The sequence below is a fragment of the Eleutherodactylus coqui genome, chromosome 1, assembly GCF_035609145.1.
Source record: "Eleutherodactylus coqui strain aEleCoq1 chromosome 1, aEleCoq1.hap1, whole genome shotgun sequence".
NCBI lineage: Eukaryota > Metazoa > Chordata > Amphibia > Anura > Eleutherodactylidae > Eleutherodactylus > Eleutherodactylus coqui.
Window position 1 is genome coordinate 510,890,663 of NC_089837.1, and position 15,171 is coordinate 510,905,833.

The window sequence follows — 15,171 nt, forward strand, 5'->3', positions numbered from 1 at the left end:
GACCCCCCCATAAAAGGGGCGAGCCGATAGTCCACAATGCTGTACAGAAGCAATGAGAAATCCAATCCTGTGCCACCTCCATCTGGAGCTGCACACATGGGCATAGCAATGGGGAACCTATGTGCCACACACTATTCATTCTGTCAAGGTGTCTGCACGCCCCAGTCAGACCGCGTTTTTTTATAAATAGTCACAGGCAGGTACAACTCCGCAATGGGAATTCCGTGTGCACCCACAGCATGGGTGGCTCCCTGGAACCCACCGGCGGTACATAAAAATATCCCATTGCAGTGCCCATCACAGCTGAGGTAGTAATGTCATGCTTAATGCAGGTGGGCTTCGGCCCACGCTGCATGCCCCAGTCAGACTGGGGTTCTTTAGAAGTGGACAGATGTAGGTTAAACTCCGTGTGCACCTACAGCATGGGTGGCTCCCTGGAACCCACCGGTGGTACATAAATATATCCCATTGCAGTGCCCTACTCAGCAGAGCTAACGTCAGATACAATACAGGTGGGCTTCGGCCCACACTGCATGCCCCAGTCAGACTGGGGTTCTTTACAAGTGGACAGATGTAGGTTAAACTCCGTGTGCACCTACAGCATGGGTGGCTCCCTGGAACCCACCGGTGGTACATAAATATATCCCATTGCAGTGCCCTACTCAGCAGAGCTAACGTCAGATACAATACAGGTGGGCTTTGGCCCACACTGCATGCCCCAGTCAGACTGGTAATATGTACCTTAAGGCTGGATTCACACAGGGCGGATTTGTTGCTGAAAGTTCGCGGTTTTGCCGCTGCGGATTTGCCGCAACCTTTCCGTTTCTGCGGCAAATCCGCATGCAATGGCCCAATTAAGACGCGTTTTTGACCGCGTATTTATCTGCGGTTCTGCCGCCGGTAAATCCGCAGGCCCTTTGTTGCGGAAAAAACCGCAGCGGTTATTTTTGGAGAGGCGCGGTTTTTCTTGCAGATTTGCCTGCGTATTTTACTAGGTGCAGATTCTTAAAAAAACTGTTTCCTGTGAGGTCATCGATCCCACCCATTTCTGCATAGGGTAGGAAGAGCTTTGTATTTGTGGCCATTTTCTCTGCAGACATGGACCGAGCAACAGTCCGTCTGAGCCGCGCATACTGACGCAGACTGATTACATTTGTGCTTATGATGGATAGAGAACAATCTGAAAAGGTGAGCGATTTGTGGTCATTGTGTGCTTAGTTTCCTTGTTGTTTGTTTATGCACTGCGGACTAGAGTGTAATTGCAGTCATGTGCTTTAAATTCATGTGCTTTAATTCATGTTAATGTGCTTTAAAAATTCATGTGCTTATTCTTCTTCAGACTGATCGTGCTTCCCGGCATCAGAGACGTTTCTGGGTTCATCCCCTACTAACCGAGAGGGGGACGAAGGGCCATTTTGCGAGCCTCTACCACGATCTTAAAAAGTAAGTGAAGTGTTGCATGGGAATAGGTTTGATGTTGCACTCTGAATTGTTATTAATTTTAGCCCGCTCTCCCTTTCTCTTTCTCTCTGCAGCCATCCTGAGAAGTTCGTCTCATTTTGTCGCCTGCCTCTGGAGGCCTTTGACCGCCTTCTGGAGCTGGTGCGCCGGGATCTGACCTACCAGGACACGCAGATGAGGAAGGCGATCACTGCAGAAGAAAGGCTGCTCATCACCCTTCGGTAAGTTACATTTCTTATTGTGTCACTGTAGTTATTTTTTTTTTTTTTTGTTTTTCCTTTTTTTTTTTTGGTTCTGTGATTTTTGCGCGGTACCTTTTTTTATGCACTGATTGCTCCGGTAGTAGGACGTAATGCTATAGCATTACGTCACACTGCTTTTTCACAGCTGGGCTATCAAGCACCCCTGTTATTAGCACCAGGCCCATCATGACACCTGCACGGCTACCCCGATCTCACCGGGACGGGTGGGTCTTTAGTTGCCCATGCGTGGCATTAGAACAGCATCATCTTGTGGCTGGTTGACTTCATTGACATTGTCAGAAGCTACATTGTTGAACTTACCAGACCAGCAAACTTGGGCAACCTTTTTTGTGCACCGGCAGTGAACGGGACCAAGTTACCTTTCTGAGTGTAGCAGGAACATGTTTTCATTTTCTCATTCTCCCTCCCCTTTTGTTTGGGATGGGGAGAATGGAAATCTGAACCATGTGTGGAATGGATAGTGAGAATTTCACGCCCCCCCCCCCACATCCCATATATACCTTTCAATTGCAAATCTTATTTCCTTCACACGAATTCTTCTGCATTCTCCGATCTATTTCGTGTTGAGAACAATATCTGAATACTGCATACATAGAAGTGTTGATGTAATGCAAGTCTTCATTGTGTACTAATTTTTTTTTCTCTTCTCTGCTTCTTTTCAGCTTCTTGGCCACAGGAGAGAGCTATGCATCCCTGCATCTCCAATTTCGTGTTGGTAAATCAACCATCACCGAAATTGTGAGGTGCACATGCAGCGCCATCTGGCAGAAGTTGCAGCCCATCGTGATGCCTTCACCTACCGAGGACACTTGGCAACGTGTTGCAGCAGGCTTTCAAGATGTTGCCAAATTTCCTAACTGCATAGGCGCCGTCGACGGCAAACATGTGCGTGTGCTTCAGCCAGCCCACTCAGGCTCCAAATTCTTCAATTACAAAAAATTTTTTTCAATTGTCCTGATGGCCGTGGCTGATGCACATAGCAAATTATGGCAGCACTGGGGATTCTCGGGTGCTGCGAACATCACAGATTGGGATGCAAATTCTCCGAGATGGCGTCACGCTCCCAGCCCCACAACCTTTCCCGGGAACCACACATCCAGTCCCCTTTGTGATGGTATCGGATGAGGCTTTCCCGTTGATGCCAAACCTGTTGCGCCCATACCCGCGGAGAGGACTGAATGCCCGGAAAAGGATTTTTAATTATAGGCTGAGCCGGGCACGTCGTGTGGTTGAGTGTGCCTTCGGGATTATGGTGAGTCAGTGGAGAGTTCTAGGGACTACACTGTTAGTAGACCCTAACACAGTTGATGACCTTGTCAAGGCATGTTGTGTTCTTCACAACTACCTCCGGGACTATCGCCCAGAGGTAGATGTCGAAGAACTTGATCCTGCCTTTGACACGGTCATCAACTGGGGGGGAGGTAGGACGCCTGCTACTGCAGTGCAGGTACGCGAACTCTTCACTGACTATTTCCTTAGTCACGAAGGCACCGTGCCATGGCAGTTCTCCTGCGTCGGTGGTGTGCAGCCCTAACTGCAGTGTGACCCTCCCCCGGCGCCCAGCCCCAGAAGGAAGCGGAAACCAAACTGCGTAGAGAAATACGTATTTTATTGAAGGCACAAAAGGACACTCCTCCACCTTTAATTTAAAAACTTCAATAAAATTGTGTTAAACAGTTTTCATAATAAAATGTTTTAATATTTCACAAAAAAGATTGTTCTCCAAATTTTTCCGGCGCACAAAACATATAATCTGCATTGTAAAGAAACGGAATTGGTTAGACAATGATGGTTTTTTATTTTGTGCAAAATAAACATAGCATTAGTTGAGCCGTCTACTTTTTTTCAGCGCACATACCAATTACCACTACTTGAATACAACTAACTTTCTCCTTCACTGGCCAATCCACAAGCAGTATAGCTCTGGCCACACTTGCCGGTCATGCCGCAAGCGAAAATGATGATGGCAACAGGCACGCAGAATGGCCCTGTTGTCATCACCATTTTTTTTTTCCATGCTCGAACTCCTGTTACAAACATAGAGCGAGCATGGAAACAGACAGACATGAAAATAAATATAGGGAAAGAAAGGACTATGAGTCAAGAGAAGTGATGTACCCCAACCTTGGAGGACAATAAGGCAGCGTTAAATTGAAAACAAAAAAAAAAAAAAAAGGCAGTCCTTCTCGTACAGTAGCACAGGCCGCAAAGAAATTTACGTGCGTTCCACTGCCGTAATGGAATTAGTGCGCCTTGCCTCTTTTGCCGCAGAGCACATCTTAGCTGGGAGTGAGCGATGTTTGCAACCCCAATCGTTCCCATGACCATCCGTTGGATTTCTGGGACACCAGCATAATCCGTGCATTGGCAGACACGGCAACAGCACCACGGAACCTATACTTTCCGATGGTTTGCTGTAGGACATTGCAGTTATCCCAAACTCAACGTTTGCGATTACTCCAATGTCGTATAAGTAAAAGAGTTTTCTCCTATAATGCATTGAGATGCATTTGGTGGCGTGCACAGTCGTGAGGTGGACTGTTGCGATGTCTGTTGCAGAGGGCTATTCATGAGTGATAGAAATGACGCTTGTGATGGGGAACCGCCTGAGGCAGTGTCGCCGTAGCCAGTGTCAGGAGAGCCATGGTGCATGGGGTATACCGGTGTCCTAGAAACCCTGGGCGGTTGATCAGGGAAAGATTGGGGTGCAGGCAGCATGCGGTTTGAGTGTTGAACAGGAAAGGCTGCATTTTTCATTGCCACAATAATGGCAGTGCTATCGGCAATGGCTCTTGGCGATCCGAAAATCTCTAGCACTGTGTACAGAACTGGCAGAATTGTCCACTGCCGCTCTGAGCTGAGTTCACGAAGGCGGGACGCAATGGCTGTACCCATTGTGTCCCACTGGTCGGCCGTCTCAGAACGGCGTAATAAAGACAGCGCCTCTTGGGTGGCATCTGCCTTGCTATTCTTCCGACGCGGGCCAGCCGCAACGCTGCGGCTGGCCCGCGCGGAAGTCACCACCCTGCTAACACATGCTCTGCTGGCAGGGGCAGTAGTATTGCCACACGACACAATTTGTTCCCCCACTTCTGGAGAAACAGAAGTGGGGTTCAAATCGGGCGTGCTACGCTGGCTGTCCTCCAAGGCTGGGGTACCTTCTCTGGACTCATCGTCACACGGCTCCTGTCCCGGCCCATCTTTGTCAGGTGAAGCGGTGGTGTCCGTGGGAGGCGCGGCCCCAATGTTCCCGCTGGATCTGTTGGCGAAACAAGAGTAACATTAGAGACCTAGAACCTCAAAATGACACCACATCGAACCCGAGCTAGGAGAGTTATTTGCACTTACGCGCGCAACACTCGACTAGTTCGGAGGAAGCGCAGTTGCTCCTGGTATGGACATTTCTTTTGTGAAGGCGACATGCCACTTTTTTCACAATCTTTTTCATGCTTCTTGTAGCGGTCCCGAACCGACCGCCAACGATTCTTGACATCTTTAACTGCAAATAATGAAAAAGGACAATTAAACAGGGTACAAGCAGTACCACCGACACCTGCAATAAAGAGTGTTGTTAGATGCAGTACAGTTCTGAGTACATCCAAGGAAGAAACAACAAAGCAGTTTCAGGAGTGTAAACTTACGTATTTCACTGTGGAGGGCAGCAGTTCCGGAGTCCCAATCGGGATACATGCCAGTGCATACCGATAGCCAGGCGTCTGCCTTTAAATCTCGGTCGCTGTAGCCCGTCTCGGCTGGGTCCCATATCTCAGGCCTACTTTCAACCTGAAGGGGGGGGGGGGGGAAGAAGAAAAAAAGTTGAATAGCATTCCAAGATGGTGGATATGGTTGTGTCAGCGCACACTACACTCACCAATGTTATCATCCTGGCAACGTTTATACCCATTCGCTGGTACCACGCCATACTCCCGATATATCCTTTGCGACAACCGAAAATCTTTTTCGTCCTGTGAGTAAACAGAGAATGGTTGCATTTCATTACATACACAACATTAGTGCCCAGTGGCGCAGAATTTCAATTTGCACAAAATAACAACGAGGCTCACATCTTCGCGTCAGATGCCAAAGGGGAAAGAAGCAAGGGAGGAAAAAGGCGGGAAAAATGCATTGCAATGCAAAAGATGAAAAGGCCATAAATTGTGCAGCAAAGCAAGGGAGGAAAAAGGCGGGAAAAATGCATTGCAATGCAAAAGATGAAAAGGCCATAAATTGTGCAGCAAAGCAAGGGAGGAAAAAGGCGGGAAAAATGCATTGCAATGCAAAAGATGAAAAGGCCATAAATTGTGCAGCAAAGCAAGGGAGGAAAAAGGCGGGAAAAATGCATTGCAATGCAAAAGATGAAAAGGCCATAAATTGTGCAGCAAAGCAAGGGAGGAAAAAGGCGGGAAAAATGCATTGCAATGCAAAAGATGAAAAGGCCATAAATTGTGCAGCAAAGCAAGGGAGGAAAAAGGCGGGAAAAATGCATTGCAATGCAAAAGATGAAAAGGCCATAAATTGTGCAGCAAAGCAAGGGAGGAAAAAGGCGGGAAAAATGCATTGCAATGCAAAAGATGAAAAGGCCATAAATTGTGCAGCAAAGCAAGGGAGGAAAAAGGCGGGAAAAATGCATTGCAATGCAAAAGAGAAAGGACGCAAAAGAGCAATGATAGGCGAAGTAGTGCATTACCTTCGTTATCCGATGTGCCGCCCGCTGTGGAGGGCTCTGGGCCCGCTGTGGAGGGCTCTGGTGCCGCCCGCTGTGGAGGGCTCTGGGCCCGCTGTGGAGGGCTCTGGTGCCGCTGTGGAGGGCCCTGGTCCGGCTGTGGAGGCCTCTGGTCACGCCCGCTGTGGAGGGCTCTTGTGGTGCCGCTGTGGGGGGCTCTGGTGCCGCTGTGGGGGGGTCTGGGCCCGCTGTGGAGGGCTGTGGTGCCGCCCGCTGTGGAGGGCTCTGGGCCCGCTGTGGAGGGCTCTGGTGCCGCCCGCTGTGGAGGGCTCTGGGCCCGCTGTGGAGGGCTCTGGTGCCGCTGTGGAGGGCCCTGGTCCGGCTGTGGAGGCCTCTGGTCACGCCCGCTGTGGAGGGCTCTTGTGCCGCTGTGGGGGGCTCTGGTGCCGCTGTGGGGGGGTCTGGGCCCGCTGTGGAGGGCTGTGGTGCCGCCCGCTGTGGAGGGCTCTGGGCCCGCTGTGGAGGGCTCTGGTGCCGCCCGCTGTGGAGGGCTCTGGGCCCGCTGTGGAGGGCTCTGGTGCCGCTGTGGAGGGCCCTGGTCCGGCTGTGGAGGCCTCTGGTCACGCCCGCTGTGGAGGGCTCTTGTGCCGCTGTGGGGGGCTCTGGTGCCGCTGTGGGGGGGTCTGGGCCCGCTGTGGAAGGCTCTGGTGCCGCCCGCTGTGGAGGCCTCTGGTCACGCCCGCTGTGGAGGGCTCTGGTGCCACTGTGGAGGGCTCTTGTGGTGCCGCTGTGGGGGGCTCTGGTGCCGCTGTGGGGGGGTTCTGCCGGCAGAGCTCCTGCTCCCTGCTTCCAGTCTCCATCAAGTCCTGGCTGAAATGGCGCCAAGCAGCTAAAATGGCCGCTGAACCACTTCCTGGGAACAAACTTTATTGCCCCTCTTTTTCATGCGAACAATCTGCTGCGGAACCGCAATGAAAACCGCTGCAAAACAAGCAATAGCGGTTTTCATTGCGGTTGTAGCTGCGTTCATGGGGCCCTATGTAAAAAAAAACGCTGCGGAACCGTCAAAAGATTGGACATGCTGCATATTTCAAAACCGCGACGCAGTTGCATATCCGCACTGCGGCTCTGCGGAAAATTTTACGCCCTGTGAGAACGGGATTTTGGCCAAACACATTCGCACTGCATTGCACTGCAACCGCGACGGAATGGCCGCAATGCGGATATGCAACGGCCAACCGCGGGAAATAAGCAACAAATCCGCCCCGTGTGACCCTAGGCTTACAGTAACCTCGTTGGTGGTAATGTGGTGGTGACTGCGGACCTAGTAGCGCGGTTTTATGTAGTTGGTTTTCGGAATGTGGCCATGATTAATTGGGCCGTGGCGGGGGGATGGTGGTGGTGCTCTCTTGTAGTGTCGTTAAAGGTGAAATTCTTGGACTGCCACCAGACGGACCAATGCAAAGGTATTTGCCAAGAATGTTTTCATTGTTGGAGGAGGAGGGGGATGTTTTGGAGGCACTATGTGTCCTCTCCACGTGTCCGTGGTTATATGCACCTTAACAGTAACAGCGTTGGTGGGAAATGGCCTCGCCGCCATCATGTCTTTGTGAAGCCTCTGTTTCCACACCCCAGTGACACACCATTAGCTGCGGTATAGGCAGAGCCCCAAATTATTAACATTTCAGCGGTAGTATTAGGGACAGGCCCCACTAACATATCACTAGCAGCAGTATAGGGGGAGCGCAGTCTTAGTTCCATTTCAGTAATAGTAGCACTCAAGACAAGCCCCAGTAAAAATTTCCGAAGCAGCAGTATAGGAGGAGCGCAGTCTTAGTTCCATTTCAGTAATAGTAGCACTCAAGACAAGCCGCAGTAAAAATTTACGAAGCAGCAGTATAGGAGGAGTGCAGTCTTACTTCCATTTCAGTAATAGTAGCACTCAAGACAAGCCCCAGTAACAATTCCGAAGCAGCAGTATAGGAGGAGCGCAGTCTTAGTTCCATTTCAGTAATAGTAGCACTCAAGACAAGCCCCAGTAACAATTCCCATTGCAGCAGTTTAGGGAGATAACAGTCTCTTTCACATTTCAGTAGCTGCAGTATAGACAAGGCCCCAGTTACATTTATGTAGCAAAAGTGTAGGCCAACCCCACACACCTTTCTGTACCATGAGTGCAGGCGAAGAACATAGAAATTACAATGATTACACTGTAGGTGAGGGCCCAAAAAAATTGGTGCAGCAACAGTACTAATGTACCTCAGAAAAAATTGGCCATGCCCAACCAAGATGGCAGGTGAAACCCATTAATCGCTTTGGTTAATGAGGCTTAAGTGGTAACTAGGCCTGGAGGTAGCCCAGTTTAACGAAAAATTGGTTCAAGTTAAAGTTTCATCGCTTGTAAGAGCATTGAAACGTATAAAAATTGTTTGGAAAAATTATATGAGTGAGCCTTGTGGCCCAAAGAAAAATTGCCCATTCGGCGTGATTACGTGAGGTTTCAGGAGGAGGAGGAGGAATATTATACACAGATTGATGAAGCAGAAATGTCACCGTTTTGGATGGTGATAGAGAACAATGCTTCCATCCGCGGGTGCAGCCTACGTATTGCTTAGGTATCGCTGCTGTCCGCTGGTGGAGAAGAGAAGTCTGGGGAAATCCAGGCTTTGTTCATCTTGATGAGTGTAAGCCTGTCGGCACTGTCGGTTGACAGCCGTGTACGCTTATCTGTGATGATTCCCCGAGCCGCACTAAACACCCTCTCTGACAAGACGCTAGCCGCAGGACAAGCAAGCACCTCCAGGGCATACAGCGCGAGTTCAGGCCACGTGTCCAGCTTCGACACCCAGTAGTTGTAGGGGGCAGAGGCGTCACGGAGAACGTTCGTGCGATCGGCTATGTACTCCCTCACCATCCTTTTACAGTGCTCCCGCCGACTCAGCCTTGACTGGGGAGCGGTGACACAGTCTTGGTGGGGAGCCATAAAGCTGGCCAGGCCCTTAAACAGTGTTGCACTGCCTGTGCTGAACATGCTGCTCGATCTCCGCACCTCCCCTGCTACCTGGCCCTCGGAACTGCGCCTTCTGCCACTAGCGCTGTCGGAGGGGAATTTTACCATCAGCTTGTCCGCCAGGGTCCTGTGGTATAGCAACACTCTCGAACTCCTTTCCTCTTCGGGAATGAGAGTGGAAAGGTTCTCCTTATACCGTGGGTCGAGCAGTGTGTACACCCAGTAATCCGTAGTGGCCAGAATGCGTGCAACACGAGGGTCACGAGAAAGGCATCCTAACATGAAGTCAGCCATGTGTGCCAGGGTACCTGTACGCAACACATGGCTGTCTTCACTAGGAAGATCACTTTCAGGATCCTCCTCCTCCTCCTCTTCCTCCTCCTCAGGCCATACACGCTGAAAGGATGACAGGCAAGCAGCATGGGTACCGTCAGCAGTGGGCCAAGCTGTCTCTTCCCCTCCTCCTCATCCTCCTCATGCTCCTCCTCCTCCTCCTCAACGCGCTGAGATATAGACAGGAGGGTGCTCTGACTATCCAGCGACATACTGTCTTCCCCCTCCTCCGTTTCCGAGTGCAAAGCATTTGCCTTTATGCTTTGCAGGGAACTTCTCAAGAGGCATAGCAGAGGAATGGTGACGCTAATGATTGCAGCATCGCCGCTCACCAACTGGGTAGACTCCTCAAACTTTCCAAGGACCTGGCAGATGTCTGCCAACCAGGCCCACTCTTCTGAAAATAATTGAGGAGGCTGACTCCCACTGCGCCGCCCATGTTGGAGTTGGTATTCCACTATAGCTCAACGCTGCTCATAGAGCCTGGCCAACATGTGGAGCGTAGAGTTCCACCGTGTGGGCACTTCGCACAGCAGTCGGTGCACTGGCAGATTAAACCGATGTTGCAGTGTCCGCAGGGTGGCAGCGTCCGTGTGGGACTTGCGGAAATGTGCGCAGAGCCTGCGCACCTTTACGAGCAGGTCTGACAAGTGTGGGTAGCTTTTCAGAAAGCGCTGCACCACCAAATTAAAGACGTGGGCCAGGCATGGCACGTGCGTGAGGCTGCCGAGCTGCAGAGCCGCCACCAGGTTACGGCCGTTGTCACACACGACCATGCCCGGTTGGAGGCTCAGCGGCGCAAGCCAACGGTTGGTCTGCTCTGTTAGACCCCGCAGCAGTTCGTGGGCCGTGTGCCTCTTATCTCCTAAGCTGAGTAGTTTCAGCACGGCCTGCTGACGCTTGCCCACCGCTGTGCTACCACGCCGCGCGACACCGACTGCTGGTGACGTCCTGCTGCTGCTGACACATCTTGATTGCAAGACAGAGGTTGAGGAGGAGGAGGAGGAGGGTGCTTTAGTGGAGGAAGCATACACCGCCGAACATACCACCACCGAGCTGGGGCCCGCAATTCGGGGGGTGGGGAGGACGTGAGCGGTCCCAGGCTCTGACTCTGTCCCAGCCTCCACTAAATTCACCCAATGTGCCGTCAGGGAGATGTAGTGGCCCTGCCCGCCTGTGCTTGTCCACGTGTCCGTTGTTAAGTGGACCTTGGCACTAACCGCATTGGTGAGGGCGCGTACAATGTTGCGGGAGACGTGGTCGTGCAGGGCTGGGATGGCACATCGGGAAAAGTAGTGGCGACTGGGAACTGAGTAGCGCGGGGCCGACGCCGCCATCATACTTTTGAAGGACTTCGTTTCCACAACCCTATACGGCAGCATCCCAAGGCTGATAAATTTCGCTATGTGGACGGTTAACGCTTGAGCGTGCGGGTGCGCGGCGGCGTACTTGCGCTTGCGCTAAAAAAGACTTGCGCTAGCGACGGCTGGACGGTGCTGTGCGAGACATTGCTGGATGGGGCCGAGGACACTGGAGGTGAGGGTGTGGGTGCAGGCCAGGAGACGGTAGTGCCTGTGTCCTGAGAGGGGGGTTAGATCTCAGTGGCAGGTTGGGGCACAGGGGGAGAGGCAGCGGTGCAAACCGGAGGCGGTGAACGGCCTTCGTCCCACCTTGTGGGGTGCTTGGCCATCATATGTCTGCGCATGCTGGTGGTGGCTCCCCGGCTGATCTTGGCGCGACAAAGGTTGCACACCACTGTTCTCGGTCGTTAGTCTTCTCTGTGAAAAACTGGCAGACCTTAGAGCACCTCGGCCTCTGCAGGGTGGCATGGCGCGATGGTGCGCTTTGGGAAACAGTTGGTGGATTATTCGGTCTGGCCCTGCCTCTACCCCTGGACACCGCACTTCCTCTTGCAACCTGCCCTGCTGCTGCCCTTGCCTCCCCCTCTGAAGACCTGTCCTGAGTAGGCGTTGCACACCAGGTGGGGTCAGTCACCTCATCGTCCTGCTGCTCTTCCTCCGAATCCTCTGTGCGCTCCTCCCTCGCACTTACTGCCCTTACTACTACCTCACTGCAAGACAACTGTGTCTCATCGTCATCGTCCTCCTCACCCACTGAAAGGTCTTGAGACAGTTGCCGGAAGTCCCCAGCCTAATCCCCCGGACCCCGGGAACTTTCCAATGGTTGGGCATCAGTGACGATCAACTCCTCTGGTGGGAGAGGAACCACTGCTGCCCAATCTGAGCAGGGGCCCGAGAACAGTTCCTGGGAGTCTTCCCGCTCCTGAGCATGTGTCATTGTAGTGGAGTGAGGAGGCTGGGAGGAAGGAGGAGCAGCAGCCAGAGGATTCGGATTTGCAGCACTGGATGGCGCAGAACTGTGGGTGGATGATAGCTTGCTCGAAGCACTTTCTGCCATCCACGACAGGACACTGCTCATTTTCTAATAAAGGTCTCCCGCGTGGACCCATTAATTGGGCGATGAATGTGGGGACGCCAGAAACGTGCCTCTCTCCTAATCGCGCAGCAGTCGGCTGCGATACACCTTGATCAGGAGCTCGGCCTGTGCCCACACCCTCACTTGGGCCTATGCGTCCTCGGCCACGTCCACGTCCTCTAGGCCTACCCCTACCCCTCAGCATGCTGTATTACCAGTGATTTCCCAGCCAGGAAATAAATTGGCGCAAGCCTGCAGGCCAAATAGAATGTTTCCCTTTTTTTTTTTAAAGGGAAGGCCCACTGACTATATTCAATCAGATAAGATTAGAAATGTGTTCCACAGAACTGCAGTGTTATATGAAGTGCAGCAGAGCGGTGATTTTTCCCAGGCAGGAAATAAATTGGCCCAAGCCTGCTGTTAAACGTAGCTGGCTGCGTATGATTTCTTTACGTTCTCCACCCACCACACACGTACCCAGAACGCTGAGGACTGTCAGAGGCAGGCCAAATAGAATGTTTCCCTTTTTTTTTTAAAGGGAAGGCCCACTGACTATATTCAATCAGATAAGATTAGAAATGTGTTCCACAGAACTGCAGTGTTATATGAAGTGCAGCAGAGCGGTGATTTTTCCCAGGCAGGAAATAAATTGGCGCAAGCCTGCTGTTTAACGTAGCTGGCTGCGTATGATTTCTTTACGTTCTCCACCCACCACACACGTACCCAGAACGCTGAGGACTGTCAGAGGCAGGCCAAATAGAATGTTTCCCTTTTTTTTTTTTAAAGGGAAGGCCCACTGACTATATTCAATCAGATTAGAAATGTGTTCCACAGAACTGCAGTGTTATATGAAGTGCAGCAGAGCGGTGATTTTTTCCAGGCAGGAAATAAATTGGCGCAAGCCTGCAGGTCAAATAGAATGTTTCCCTTTTTTTTCAAAGCGAAGGCCCACTGACTATATTCAATCAGATAAGAAATGTGTTCCACAGAACTGCAGTGTTATATGAAGTGCAGCAGAGCAGTGATTTTTCCCAGGCAGGAAATAAATTGGCGCAAGCCTGCTGTTAAACGTAGCTGGCTGCGTATGATTTCTTTACGTTCTCCACCCACCACACACGTACCCAGAACGCTGAGGACTGTCAGAGGCAGGCCAAATAGAATATTTCCCTTTTCTTTTTAAAGGGAAGGCCCACTGACTATATTCAATCAGATTAGAAATGTGTTCCACAGAACTGCAGTGTTATATGAAGTGCAGCAGAGCGGTGATTTTTCCCAGGCAGGAAATAAATTGGCGCAAGCCTGCAGGCCAAATAGAATGTTTCCTTTTTTTTTTTTTAAAGGGAAGGCCCACTGACTATATTCAATCAGATAAGAAATGTGTTCCACAGAACTGCAGTGTTATATGAAGTGCAGCACAGCGGTGATTTTTCCCAGGCAGGAAATAAATTGGCGCAAGCCTGCTGTTAAACGTAGCTGGCTGCGTATGATTTCTTTACGTTCTCCACCCACCACACACGTACCCAGAACGCTGAGGACTGTCAGAGGCAGGCCAAATAGAATGTTTCCCTTTTTTTTTAAAGGGAAGGCCCACTGACTATATTCAATCAGATTAGAAATGTGTTCCACAGAACTGCAGTGTTATATGAAGTGCAGCAGAGCGGTGATTTTTCCCAGGCAGGAAATAAATTGGCGCAAGCCTGCTGTTAAACGTAGCTGGCTGCGTATGATTTCTTTACGTTCTCACCCACCGCACACGTACCCAGAACGCTGAGGACTGTCAGAGGCAGGCCAAATAGAATGCTTCACTTTTTTTTTTAAAGGGAAGGCCCACTGACTATATTCAATCAATAATATATGTCTTCTGGCCCTGCCTACACAATTCTGTCCCTGTAGTATTACTGCAGGGCGCAATGCTCTGCACAGCCGATTTTGAAAAAAAAAAAATATGCAACACTGCTAACAGCAGCCTTCACAGTACTGCACACGGTTAAATGTGGCCCTAAGAAGGACCGTTGGGGTTCTTGAAGCCTACACTCACTCCTAACACTCTCCCTGCCTAACCACCACTTCTGTCCCTGTAGTATTACTGCAGGGCACAATGCTCTGCACAGCCGATTTTGAAAAAAAAAAATTGTGCAACACTGCTAACAGCAGCCTCCACACTACTGCACATGGATAGATGTGGCCCTAAGAAGGACCGTTGGGGTTCTTGAAGCCTACACTCACTCCTAACACTCTCCCTACAGCAGCTCCAACACAACAGCACTTTCTCTCAGCTAACTCACAACGCATCTGAGGCGAGCCGCGGGAGGGGCCGATTTTTATACTCGGGTGACATCTGATCTCGCCAGCCACTCACAGCAGGGGGGTGGTATAGGGCTTGAACGTCACAGGGGGAAGTTGTAATGCCTTCCCTGTCTTTCAATTGGCCAGAAAAGCGCGCTAACGTCTCAGAGATGAAAGTGAAAGTAACCCGAACACCGCGTGGTGCTCGTTAAGAGTAACGAGCATCCCGAACACCCTAATATTCGCCCGAGCATCAAGCTCGGACGAGTACGTTCGCTCATCTCTATTCAATATCCATTTCAATGTGAAGCATATTCCTGGGATAAACAACATTGTAGCTGATACACTATCCAGAGGAAAGCTAGAGGAATTTTAGCTAGTGCTAATCAGGTTGGTGAATATTGTTGTAAGCACTTTTGGCAGGCTGTTACCCCATTATAGGTGACCTTGTCAAGAATTTCCTAGTGAGCAGCACATGGGCGGCATACAGAAGCATTGAGGAAGATGGATAAACTTACAGAAGCAAACAACTACATTCCCTAGGGTTTCATTACGATTAGGGCTAATGTCCAAGGCTGGATTTGCCCCGCAGCTAATAGGTTCTTTTGAACATAATAACTGAATGTTCACGCTGCGGAATTCCGCAGCGTAAAATAACCCGCAGAATGTCCTATTTGCCGAGGGAATACGTGCAGCCGGCTTCCATTGTAGTCAATGGA

The 15,171-nt window shown here is 50.9% G+C and overlaps 2 protein-coding genes across 3 annotated transcripts in view; both read right to left on the reverse strand.

The window, feature by feature from the left end:
• Positions 1-15,171, reverse strand: part of LOC136588442 (keratin-associated protein 9-1-like) — a 182,801-nt gene that overhangs the window by 30,136 nt on the left and 137,494 nt on the right. The window lies entirely within an intron of this gene.
• Positions 3,336-6,791, reverse strand: LOC136588430 (uncharacterized). 2 transcript variants are annotated; one of them, XM_066587637.1, is made up of 5 exons: positions 6,412-6,791; positions 5,596-5,689; positions 5,366-5,507; positions 5,073-5,223; positions 3,336-4,983 (listed from the first exon to the last, which is right to left on the reverse strand). In XM_066587637.1, exons 2-5 carry the CDS (start codon positions 5,644-5,646, stop codon positions 4,179-4,181), a joined length of 1,149 nt encoding a protein of 382 aa, XP_066443734.1. In that variant the 5' UTR covers positions 5,647-5,689; positions 6,412-6,791; the 3' UTR covers positions 3,336-4,178. The 2 variants fall into 2 exon arrangements, with proteins under 2 accessions (XP_066443734.1, XP_066443726.1); XM_066587629.1 differs by lacking the exon at positions 6,412-6,791 and having other exon boundaries at positions 5,596-5,788.

Bases quoted from the DNA above. Each gene is read 5' to 3' on its own strand.
- LOC136588430 (XM_066587629.1), bottom strand. From the start codon at position 5,721: ATGAAATGCAACCATTCTCTGTTTACTCACAGGACGAAAAAGATTTTC. The intron at 5,508-5,595 runs GTGAGTGTAGTG...CCCCCCCTTCAG, and splicing joins TTGCCAGGATGATAACATTG to GTTGAAAGTAGGCCTGAGAT. The intron at 4,984-5,072 runs GTAAGTGCAAAT...TTTCGCCAACAG, and splicing joins ACTAGTCGAGTGTTGCGCGC to ATCCAGCGGGAACATTGGGG.